This window comes from Myotis brandtii, unplaced genomic scaffold (assembly GCF_000412655.1).
Source record: "Myotis brandtii unplaced genomic scaffold, ASM41265v1 scaffold303, whole genome shotgun sequence".
Lineage (NCBI taxonomy): Eukaryota > Metazoa > Chordata > Mammalia > Chiroptera > Vespertilionidae > Myotis > Myotis brandtii.
This window is the reverse complement of record NW_005361573.1, coordinates 1209237-1221574: the sequence shown is the minus strand read 5'-3', so window position 1 is coordinate 1221574 and position 12338 is coordinate 1209237. Positions and strand designations below refer to the sequence as shown.

At 57.8% G+C, this 12338-nt stretch overlaps 1 protein-coding gene across 2 annotated transcripts; it reads right to left on the bottom strand.

Annotated features, from left to right (window-relative positions):
* Positions 1-804: 804 nt before the first annotated feature.
* Positions 805-8432, bottom strand: CRYBB2 (crystallin, beta B2). Of its 2 annotated transcripts, none has more exons than XM_014542476.1 (6): positions 8174-8341; positions 7994-8073; positions 5323-5441; positions 4144-4283; positions 2879-3014; positions 805-1075 (listed from the first exon to the last, which is right to left on the bottom strand). In XM_014542476.1, the coding sequence occupies exons 2-6, from the start codon at positions 8045-8047 to the stop codon at positions 907-909; spliced, it is 618 nt and encodes a 205-aa protein (XP_014397962.1). In that variant the 5' UTR covers positions 8048-8073; positions 8174-8341; the 3' UTR covers positions 805-906. The 2 variants fall into 2 exon arrangements, with proteins under 2 accessions (XP_014397962.1, XP_014397961.1); XM_014542475.1 differs by lacking the exon at positions 8174-8341 and adding an exon at positions 8348-8432 and having other exon boundaries at positions 806-1075.
* Positions 8433-12338: the final 3906 nt, after the last annotated feature.

Below are 12338 nucleotides of genomic sequence, written 5' to 3'. Positions count from 1 at the left end.
GGAGGAGGCATCTCTGCTGAGGCCCCAGCAGTGAGCTGATTTCAGAAGATGGAGAAGTCAGCACAGCAACCAAGTCCAGTTTGGACAGCAGAGGTTCCCTTCCTGTTACCGGGGCTCCTGGAGCAGCGAGGTCACTGGAGAAGGAGGGGTGGGGTGGCTTCCCCAAGAGAGGAGGGGGCTCACGCATGCGCACAGCTAGGGAGCGTGTGAGTGCACTGGGAAGGGGGGGGGGCGCGAGCAGACCCTGCCCCTGCCCTCAGCACGTGTGCAGTTGTGATGGGAAGGAGGGGGGGGGGCAAACAAGTTGTGAGCCATCGCAATACGTGTGCAAAGAAGGCGCGGGGTTCGTGGGGAGAGCTGATGAGGAGACGAACCATATGAAGGTGGACAAGTCGGTGGAAATAATGATGCATAAAAAGTGCCTACTCCTTGTCTGAAAGAAACACTGTTGAATGAGCAAAAATGGTTAAAATAATTACTATGGAGGGGCATCCACCACATGCCCCTGGGGGCAACCACGTTAGGAGGGAGCCCAGGTGACCGGCCAAGACAGCCACTCGGGGCAAAGGTGTTGTAAGTCAGGCAAGAAAGAGAGGCTCAGAGAGGTCGGGCCCTGCGCCCAAGGTCACACAGCCAAGTAGCTGCAGAGCCCTAAGACTCAATGAGGGCTCTGTTGTCCTACCCTTTGCCCAGTTTCTGCTTCTCTCTCTCTCTCTCTCACACACACACACACACACACACACCCACACACACACACACACACACAGCAGCCTAGTCCCACTGGCATAAAAGATACTGCAGCGGACCAGTTGCAAGTCACACTTTATTCACGTGCCAAGAGGCCTGGGGAAGGGGGGGGGGCCTGGGCAGCAGACCAGGCCCCTGGGAAGGAGGAAATGGGGGGCGTTAGTTGGAGGGGTGGAAGGCGCCCCGCTGGTGCCACTGCATGTCACGGATGCGGCGCACAGACTGCACCTGGGGGTGGGGAGCCCCAAAGTCACTGCTGTCCTTGTAATCGCCCTTCTCCAGCAGGTACTGCAGCCCGCGGTAGCCAGGGTACTGGTAGCCGACCCACCTGCAGGCCCAGAGGCGGGAGGGAACATGGGAGACAGAAGGAGAAACAGATGAAGAGAGGGGGAGAGAGAGACAGAGAGAGAGAGAGAGAGGTGTCCACATAGAAACGGTGGACTTGATCGCTTGTGCTGATCTCTCTGTCTCCTGAAGACTGAGCCTCCCAGTTTCACCCTGTAGCACCCAGCCTCTGCTTTCTTCCTTCTCCTGGTGGGGAGCTCACTACCTCAGGAAGCACCTTTTGCCTGAAGGCCTGAGACTGGGGTCAGTGGAAGGAGTGATCTTGAGTTCACTGACGTTTAGAACAAGACAGGCCTCTTACCCCAACCCCAAGCCCAGCGGCAAGGCCGCAAGAGGAACCGGGCAGGGCTGCAGAGGCCCATCTGAAGCCGCCACCATGGAGGGGGTGACTCGCTCTTTCCAGTACCTGATGGAGTCAGTCTTCTCCCCAGAAAACGTCACACAGCCTGGCCCACAGGGACCCGCCTGGCCGGCCCCGCGGACACCTCAGCTCTGCTCCTCAGTCTCGGGTCCCCATGCCCTGCACCCCTGCCGCTCTGGCCTCTGCAGGGTCCCTCCTGCTCACCAGGGGTCCCTCTGGACCCTGCAATTCCTGCTCTTTTTTGAGATCTCAGCTCATGGGTCCCTTCCTCAGGGAAGGAGCACAGATGTGTGTGTGTGATTCTTAAATCACTTACAGTTGTCCCCGACTAGACTGTCAACTACGCAAGGAGAAGCCAGGCCGCTCACACAGGGCCCGGCACGTGGCGGCACTCGGCGAATGGAACCAATGGATGAATCAGCAGTGAGTGAAGGGGGCGATGAACACAGAACTATCCGCGCTCTTTCAGGAGCCTGACAGACCCCAGAAGGCCAGACAGGGATGGTAAACTACCCGCATTGGGGGAACAAAGTCTTGGTTTATAGCATGTTCCCAATTCCCCTGGTGTACTTGTAATACTTGTAATGCTCCCACAATGGCTGATTACAAGTTGCTAATGATTCAACCACCAGCTTATGAAAATTCTGAAAAATTAACAGTCGGCTCTTGCAAGCTGGTACAAGCCGGCCGCAGCACGCCACTGCCCGAGCCCACCCGTGGGCCCCTCTTACATCAAAAAGTCTCCCAGTGAGAAACCCCCCAGTGCTGGTGACCAAGCTTCACGTGCCAAAGAAGGTTAACGTGGTGGGAAATGACAACTCCTTTCACCCAACTCAGGAGTTCATGCATGATCAGGCCAGCAGGGCCTGCCCTGGCCGGGTAGATCAGTGGTTAGAGCCTTGTCCCACTACGCCAAGGTGCAGGTTGGCTCCCCGGTCAGGGCACATACAAGAATCAACCAATGAATGTATCAATAAGTGCAACAACACATCGATGTTTCTCTTTCTCCCTCCCTCTTCCTTCCTTTCTCTTTCTCTAAAATCAATTGGGAAGAAAAAAAAAGGGCCAGCGTGGATGGGCTCCCTGCCTCACAGCTTAGTAGGACCACTCAGCTCATTCCCAGGCTCCTGCTACTACCCCTGTCTCTGCCCCCTGCCCTCCGGCCTCCCCACCAACAGGAACCTTGGGAGTGAGGCTAAGGCCAAGGTCTCCCTCCTCCAAAGGTAAGGTGTTGCCCAGAAGGCAGGTCTGGGTGGAACTGCAGGGCTGAAAGCCACCACACGTGGCCGATGCATCCATGCCCAGCTTGCGGGGGGGGGGGGGGGGGTGAGCAGGATCCCCAACGCTCAGGGCAGGGCAGGACTTAGGACCCAGGGTCCCGGCTCCTGGCGCCGGGCGAGCCGGGCCTGGTCTGTCTGTACTCACGTGCCGCTCTGCACCCGCACGGAGGACACCTTCTCCTGGTAGCCGTGGGCGTGGAAGCTGGGCACGTCGTCGTCGAGGATCTCCATCTTCTTCCCCGTGAAGTTGGGGTTCTCGTAGAGGATGATCTTGGGCTCCACTCCCGGGGGGGGGGGGGGGGGGGGGGGTCAGTGCAGGGCAGGGGCCGGAGTGAGCCCTCCCACCATCCTCACGCCCTGGGGTTGGGGTCAGCAGCTACGCCATGGCCTCGGCCCAGGACCCCACCACCCGAGTGTCTGTGACAATTGCCAATGAACAGCAGCTGTTTGTTGAGATCCTATTGGGCTACCGTCCTGAAATGGACACTCCAGAGTCTACACTTTGGGGAATATTTGATTCTGAAATGTCACTTTCCCTCCCATAGCTTCAACTCCCTGTTTAAAATAAATGCCAGCCAGGAGCTACACACACACACACACACACACACGGCCTTATGGTGCCTCTAGGTGACATGACATATTTTGCTTTCCTTCATCTCCACGTCTCTTCCCGTCCTCCTGCTCCTTTAATCCTTTCAGCCACTTGTGCCATTCGGCCGATGAGGAAACTGAGGCCCAGACAGGTCGAGTGACTTGCCCAAGGTCACACAGCTGCCAGTGCCAGAGCCACATAGGAACCCAGGTGTGCAGAAGGCTGCGTCCAATGTTCTCCAATCTTCCGTCAGGCTTTGGGGAGAACTGGACAGGGCTGGGAAGGCTGGGGAGTGTGGCTGAGCCCTGCTGGGCTCTGTGTCGACCCCCAGTTCAAACACTAGGAAGAATCAGGACCAGAGAAAGGCCCACAGGCCACACGGGCTTGAGCTAAGAATGAGAGCTGAGCCGCTCTCCACCACAACCCACCCCGGAAGTCCTTCCCGTCTTCACAACGGCTACACGTGACTGAGCGTCTGCTCTGTAGCAAGAGTTATACATCCCTGGAAACACCGTCCACACAGAATAGAACGTGAACAGCGCCCCCCTTGGACCATTTGAAGTCTTGTGAATGGAGCTCCATGGGGTTGTGCAGCTCTCAGACTAAGCATGATGGAATCTCAGGACAGGAGACGAATATCCCCATTTTACAGAGGAGAAAACTGAGGCTCGGGGAGGGGGAAGTGACTTTTTTAGGGTCACACAGCCAGGACGTCCCCTGCCAATCAGAAGGGGCACACTGCTGGAGGTGAAGGCTTCTATCTGGTCCCTAGACCCCTAACCCCAAGGCGATAAAGAGGAAGGAGGGGGAGGGGAAGGGGCTCACCACTTTGATGGGCCTCAGGGAGCTGAGGGAGTCCGTCCTCCGACTGCTGGTCCACGAGTCCCAGCGGGGGTACTCCCCCTTCTCAAACACGAACTGCTCGCCCTTGCAGTTGGCTTGTTCGTAGCCCACCCAGCTGCAGTGGAGAGGGAGAGGGAGAGGGAGAGGGAGAGGAGGGAGAGGAGAGGGAGAGGGAGAGGGAGAGGGAGAGGGAGAGGGAGAGGGAGAAGGAGAGAGAGAGAAGCTCACACCTGCTCAGCTCATCAAGGAATAGTAGCCCCACCCAAGTCCAAGTACAGCCAATCCAAGAGCACAATCACCTCAGTTATCCAGAACCCAGCGCTACACTGACTTCAACCATCTGGAAACCAAGCAGGAAATAAGCCAGACGGCCTGGCAGCAAATACAGACCTACAGGCCCATGCACGAGGGCCCAGGGTATGCTGGAAGGAACAGCCAGCTCTCAAAAGCAAACACAAAGCTCTGATGGTGGCATTTGCCAATTTCCCTGGTGTAAATGCTCCCACGATGGCGGACACGCACTTCCCAATGCCCGCACGCTGACAGGTGTCGGTGAGCTCTCGACAACTGCTTCCTAAGGACCCGTTGCCTAGAGCAACATTGCCAGACCCAGACAGGGCACATCCTCTTCTAAAAGCAGCAAGAAACAGGCTCACCCCTCCCATTACCACTTAGATGATCGCTCTGAACAGCCATTAGGGCTCCAGGCTGCAGGGTTCACCCTGGCAACGAACCGCCTCCACATGCCAGACATTTCCAAGCGGTGTCTCCTTTACCCCACTCTCCTCTTTCTATTAGTCACGTGTCCCCGGAAGGCAATCCTTGAGAGGACATTCCCGGAGCCAGAGACAGACAATTCTCAAAAGGCCCACAGCCGTGACTGTGGCCGACTCCCTGCCTCGAGGTCAGACTCTTCCCATGAGCCCTGCCCCTTCGTCCTCAGGAGGGCATGGCCATCCTCATCCTACAGAGGGGGAAACTGAGGCTCCGAGAGGGAAGCCGCCCAGCCCAGAAAGTGGTGGAGGCAGGATCTGAACCCAGCTCTCTCTGACTCCAAAGCGCACATCCTCCCGCTAGGCTGCCGGGCCCCAGATCTTGGTCCCCCGATTGCCCCAGCCTGGCACCCCGAGGGGGGCGGCCTCCCCGGTACCTACGGTCCAGCCTGCACCAGCACGGAGCCGGCCTTGTCCATGCCCGTCTCCTTCAGGTTGGGGCAGGGCCCGCTGAGCTCCTGCGAGCGGCCCTGGAAGTTCTCCTGCTCGAAGATGATGATCTGTAACAGCAGGAGAAAGTCAGTCCCCGTCGCCACGGAGAAGAGGGAGAGCAGGGCGGTGGGTGGGGAGGGGACTCCGGAGCCTCGAAGGAGGCTGCAGGCTTCCTCCCTGGGGTCCCAGCCAGCAGGTCTGCATGTCCAGTGAGCTCCCAGGCGGGGCTGGCACCACGGGTCTGCAGGGCACGGTGGGCGCAGCGAGTTTCTCCTGCTCCTGGGGGAGCTGCCTCAGACCCCCCGCCATCCACACCCTTAGCCCCGCATCACCAGCGAACCACACGTACCTGGCCCTTGCTTGATGCCTCAGAGCTTCCCAGCTCTCCCTCGGGCCTCCCCCGAGGACTTCCCTTCCCTTGCCCCACCCGGTCCTCTCACCAGCCCAAGGCCTCAGAGCCACGTGCTAAGGGGAGGCCAGCTGCCACCTTTTATGATTCCAGAGAGCATCTGGGGCCCAGAGAAGGGGGGGGGCCAGGGGGCAGGGCTTTTCCAGCCACTTCCCCAGGGGCTGCCTCTGGATGAAGAAGGGGGCTCAGGGCAGCGGCCTCCCAGGAGGGCAGCCGTGCAACCCGCCCGGTCAGCAGAGGCTGGGTAAACGTGTCCCTCTCTCCCAGGCCGGGGATCAGCCACAGAAAGCCAGGGAAGGCAGGCCTGCCAGGGCTCAGAGACAAATTCCAGGGCTCCATTCCGCCTTTGCGGTCACTGACTCGACGACAGACGGTCAGGAGACGCGGGCATCGGTGTCACCCCTCCTGCCTCCAGCTGTGCACCCCTAGGAAGCAGCTTGACTGCTCCGAGCCTCGGCCTGCCCATCTGGGAAATGGGGGATCGCTCCTATTTCGCAGGGTCACCAAGAAGAGTCAAGAGCATGGCAGTGAGGGGCTGGGGAACAAGGGCTGGCGGGGTGGAGAGAGCGAGGAATGGCAGCCTTTCCGTTCATTCGAAAGGCCCTGGAGAGCCGGGGAGCTATTGGCGTTGTGGTTCTTTATCGACAAATGGACGCGAAAGTTTTACACGTTTCTAACCCTTTACACCTGCGCTGTCCATTAGCTACATATACCTATTGAGCAGGGGCAACTGGTCCGAAGGAAGATGTGTTATCGGCATAAAATACACATCCGGTTTGTAAGATTTAGTATGAAGACAATCATGTCACGCAGCTCCCTCATAATGTGCCTATTGACTTCACATTAGACTGTATTGGGTTTAATACAATATGGCATGAAGGTTCATCTCATCTGTTTCTTTGCACTTTTTGAACGTGGCTACTAGGAAGCCACTGATGATATCTATGGGGCTCTGGTTTTATGTCGATTGGACAGAGCTGCTCTAAGTCACGTGACGCCGGCCTTTCTGCTGTTCCTCAAAGCCACCCAGCTCGCTCTGACCCCCGGGCCTTTGCACCTGCCGTGCCCTCTGCCTGGAATGCTCTCCCCTGCCCCGCTCCCCGGTTTTCTATGGGGCTCTGGTTTTATGTCGATTGGACAGAGCTGCTCTAAGTCACGTGACGCTGGCCTTTCTGCTGTTCCTCAAAGCCACCCAGCTCGCTCCGACCCCCCGGGCCTTTGCACCTGCCGTGCCCTCTGCCTGGAATGCTCTCCCCTGCCCGCTCCCCGGTTTTCACGTGGCTGCTCCCTGCCTTGACCTGGGTCTTTGTTCGAATGCCACCTCCTCGGAGAAGCCCTCTCTGAGCACCTTGGCTGTCACACCATGCCTCCTGCACCCCGACTCTCAGGAACCCACACTCTATGCTTCTCTGTAACACTTCTCACTCCTTGAAGTCATATAGTTACTGGTTTATTTATTGACTGTCTTTCCTCTAGAAAGTAAGCCCCTCAAGGGACAGAATGGGGTGACAGAGGGCAGTTCCGGGGTGGACACCCTGCCCAGGCCCCAGTGCAGAGGGAAACAGAGCAGCCTGTCGGATAGTTGAAGGTCGAGGTTTGGGGCAGGTTGGGTGTGACGAGCTTACATTGGGACAAGGACGTGGAGGGTGAGAAAGCAAAGAAGACACTGCTGGTAGCTGGCATCGGTGGACCCCCCCACAGCCAGGCGTGAGGCCGAGTCTGTGCTTGGCCTCTTCACAATCACCCTGTGTCGTGAATTCAATTCTCTTTATGTTATGAATGAGGGAACCGAGGCTCAGAGAGGCCGAGAGGCTGGCCAGGGTCACACACCCCATCTCCCCTTCACAAGGCCTTTCTTAGCTGGGACGAGGGTCCACCCTGGCCCTAGGGGGCCCCCATGGACAATAGTGTGGGGGTTGGGGGGTGGTAAGGCAAAGCAACTTAAGTCTCCAAAGCCGGAAGCTGGTGCTGGGATTCTGACCTGCCCGTGGTGGGCCAGGGAGGAGCCTTCACAATCAGCGCCGCCCCCCCTCCCCGCACCCCATGGAAGTGGGGAGACTGAGGCACAGGGAGGGGCAGAGGCAGAGAGAGGGAGGCCCGGGGAGGCAGATGCCAACCCCACTCTACAGAAGGGAAACTGAGTCTGATAGAGGAGCTCTGCCAGGCCCCCCTGCACCCCCCTGCACCCCTCTGCACCCATGTGGCACCTACCTTGGGGTTGAGGGGCTGTGGCTTGCCCGCTTGGGTCTGGTGGTCTGAGGCCATGGTGGGCTGTCCCGAGCAAGAATGACCTGGAGGACACAGGGGGCGGGGGGAACGGCAGTGAGGACCCTCCTGGGCCCTCGGCTTCCTCACCTGGGGGACCTCGGGCCCCAGCACTGCAGGCCTTGCCTTTATCTGCCTGGTCTCAGGCTGCCCTAGAGCTGAGGCTTAGAGCACTGAAGCCTTTGCCCAGGTCACCTTGGCAGAAAGTAGTGGCATCTGGGATCGAACCCAGGCCTCCCAGTCTCCATCAGGGATGAGCACGCGAGGAAAAGGCCAGGCGAGCGAGAGAGGCATTCTTACCAGCGACACCGGCACCGAGAGCGCCTGTGAGGCCCGGCCGGCGGGAGGTGGCCTTTATACCTCCCCCCGGGGTGCCGGTGCCAAGACTGCGGCCCCCGGGAAAGCAGGGCGAGAATGGGGGATTAAGCCCGCACCAAAGGCCAGGTCAGCAAATGCCCACAGACATTGTGTCTGCACAATAATGTCATTAGCTTTCAGATCTGCCAGGCCAGGGCGGTCAGGCGGCCGGGCAAGGAGATGCGCGCTCTGCATGCATCAGCTGTCTGGCTGCCAGGGCCGGGGGCATGCTGGGTTCACTGGTGTGGGCCATGGGGCCCTGGGGGAAGGCAGACAGAGGCAAAACTCAGTGGCCCTGGATAAAAAATCAAGTTCAAGAGGGTGGTTTGGCAGAATCCAGCTTCATCCATCCAACACCCACTCACCAGACATCTGCGTGGTGCTGTGCTCTGTTCTAGAAGGTGGTGGCAGCCTGGACCTCCCTGGAGGGCTCAGGGGAAGAGAAGTCCTCTGGGTCCGGAGAAACCAGCCTGGGAGCCAGGTTGGGAAGACAGTTCCAGCAGGGGCAGGGCCTGGTGGCGCAGGGCGAGGAGAGCGGGCTTCATGCTGAGGCCCCTGGCTGTCCCAGCACCTGCTGCGCTTAGGGGAGGTGCTCCCAGGCCCCCAGGCCCCTGAGGTTCGGAGAAACCCTGCTGTCCGCCCTGCTGCCCGCCCCGCCATGGCCTCTCCACGGCCTTTATGCTCCTTCCATGCAGCCCCTCTGTGCCTTGACGACCCAAGGTCCGGCAGGAGAGGGGACAGCGCTGGGGCTTGGAGACAGGAGTTCGAGTGAAGAGACCAGCTCTCCCCATCTTTTACGCTCCCGGCACATGCGCACACACATGCACGCGCACGCACACGTGCACACTCACGTGCGTGCACACACCTGCGCCCGTGCACACGCGCACGCGCACGCACCACCCACACCCCAGCCCGCTAGCCAAGCTGTTCCCTCTCCAGCACGTCCCACCCCCTGGCATCACGTTACTCTTTACTTTGCTGGATTTCCAAGGACAAGTGTCCGTCGCTGACCAAACGCCTGAACAAGACGTGCTCTGTGCACACACTGAGATGCCGCTCAGCCCCAGCATGGGAGGGAATTCGGGCCACGCTGCGACATGGATGCACCTGGCACACGTTATGCTGAGGGTAACAAGTCAGATACCAGGACAAGCGCCATGTCACCGCACTCGCGCGAGAGTCCTCGGGCAGTTAAAGTCACAGAGGCAGAAAGTGGAAGGTGGGTGCCAGGGGCTGCAAGGAGGGAGGGATGGGGGGCTGGTGTTTATCGGGGCCGAGTTTCAGTTTTGCAAAATGAAAAACCCTCTGGAGACGGAGGGTCATGATTGTACAACCACGTGAATGTGCTGAACGCCACCCAAGTGTACACTAACAGCCACTGAAATGGTCGATTGTAGGTTATATTTTACCACAGCGAAGGTCAAGTCAACGCCCAGCCCTGAAACGCACTGTCTCACTGTCCTGGGGGCTGGGAGCTGGAATCGAGGCCTGGGCAGGGCTGCTCTGTCTCCCACAGCTCCAGCCAGAATCCTCACCTGGCTCCTGCAGCTTCTGGAATTCTCCTGCAGTCCTTGGTGGGTAGAGGCATCACTGTCACACGGGCGTCTTCTCTCTGTGTCTTCCGTCGTCTTTCCTCTGTGTGTGTCTGCCGCCGTGTCCAGGTTTCCCGTCCTATAGAGATGCCTGTCCTACTGGATCCAGGCCCGCCCGCAGGCCCTCCCTATAACTCAGTTACCTCTGCCCACACCCTGTGTTCAATACGTTCTGAGTATTGGGGCTTAGGACTTCAACCTGCCTTTTTTTTTTTAAATATACGTTTTATTGATTTTTTACAGAGAGGAAGAGAGAGGGATAGAGAGCTAGAAACATCGATGAGAGAGAAACATCGATCAGCTGCCTCCTGCACACCTTCTACTGGGAATGTGCCCGCAACCAAGGTACATGCCCTTGACCGGAATCGAACCTGGGACCCTTCAGTCTGCAGGCCAATGCTCTATCCACTGAGCCAAACTGGTTAGGGCTTCAACGTGCCTTTTGGGGACACAATTCAACCCATAACAAATGTCAGATAATATTTGCTGAATATTTGATGGATTCAAGACCTGGCTGCATTTCAATCAGTAAGAATTGCTAACATGTAGGTAGTAAGAGATCTTATCATGAGGCAGGCACTGTCTCTGCACTGAGCTCTTCCCATCCTCCCAACAAGTCCAAGAGGTAAGTGTTGCATTTATCCATCATTCCATTTTAGAGGAAGTTGAGGCTCAGAGAGATCAAGCAACTTGCCCAAGGTTGCACAGTCAGGGAGGAGCAGAGTTGGGCTTTGTGGATTGAGCCCCTACCAAGCTCATTGAAGGAACCTCTGTCTGCTGTCTCATTAAACTCCATCCTCACAACCATCTTTAAAGGAAATACTAGTATCTCCTATTACAGGTGAGAAGCTGAGTCTCAGAGAGGTTAACCTGTCCAAGGTCACACAGCAAAAAAGTGGTAGAGGCAGGATTCAAACTCAGAACTCAGGGTTCTTGAGACTCCAGAGCCTTCACCCTACGCTGCTTCTCTCCTCTTACCTCAGTTTTCCCACTGCAAATGGAAGTTTCCTTCTCTTTCAAACTTGTAAGAATTCAAATATTGTAGCGTTTATAATTATACCCTTTGTAAAATGAGCCCATCGTGAGAAGCCCTCAGTAGAGTTTCTAACCCATAGAAAGCGCTCCGTGACTGTACCTCTTCCTTTATTCATTATTGTTGCACCTACATGGACTGCAATCGTTTCAAAGCTTTTTATGTTTATTCCTTCTTCATTCCTTCACTCCAAGGTGTGAGGCCAGAGGTTGGTGGAAACCTGGGCATTCTCTGCACTCATTCATCCATTCATTCATTCATTTCCACATCCTGAGCACCTACTGCGTGTCAGCTGTGGACTCAGTGGGGAGGGACTTACTGGTGCTGCAAACACAACATCGACATGGGCGCCAGGACTTTCCAGGACGGGGAGGAAGGCTTGGGAAAGTCCCACCCAAGGGCAGGGAGCTGGGGTGTTTGCACACCAATCTCTATCGTCACCGGAGCCCGGAACTGCAGCCGCCCATCCTTCTTCATTCCCTCACTCCAAGGTGTGAGGCCAGAGGTTGGTGGAAACCTGGGCATTCTCTGCACTCATTCATTCATTCATTTATTCATTTCCACATCCTGAGCACCTACTGTGTGTCAGCTGTGGACTCAGTGGGGAGGGACTTACTGGTGCTGCAAACACAACATTGACATGGGCGCCAGGACGGGGAGGAAGGCTTGGGAAAGTCCCCACCCGAGGGCAGGGAGCTGGGGTGTTTACACACCAATCCCTATCGTCACCGGATGACAGCTGCTCCTCGTCGGCATTAACTCCCCGGAACTGCAGCCGCCCCGGGAATGAAGGCATGCAGATGTTGGCAGCTGGAAGTGGCCCTCACACACCAACGCTGTCAGTTCTGAGGGATATGGGGAAGCACCTACAGGATCTATGGACAAACAGATAAGACGTCCAGGGTAAGGCTGGGGGGAGGGGAGGCGGGCAGCCGGTAGCAGGAAGTAGGAAGAAGCCCCCAAGGGAACCAGGAGGGGGATGCATCCGCGGAGGCTTGCCAGCTGCGACACCTAGAACGCCCGCAGGCCTGCCACCCAGCTCCCCGGGGTCCGGGCTCCAGTCCTGTCTCCAGGAGCCCCGCTCAGGCCGGTCCTGCTGTCGGATTCCCCGAGCCGGGCCACAGAGCCTCGTTCCACACGGCCATGAACAGGCCTCTCTCTGAGGGGGAGGAGGGGTAGTCCAGGCAGGAGCGAGGGCTGAGGGGCGGGGGTGGCTGCCATCCACACTGGGTGCCCCTCCCCAAGCCTGAGGCCCGCCCCCCCAGCTCTCCCCTCCACACCACAGTAAAAATAATTCAAGGCGATTTCT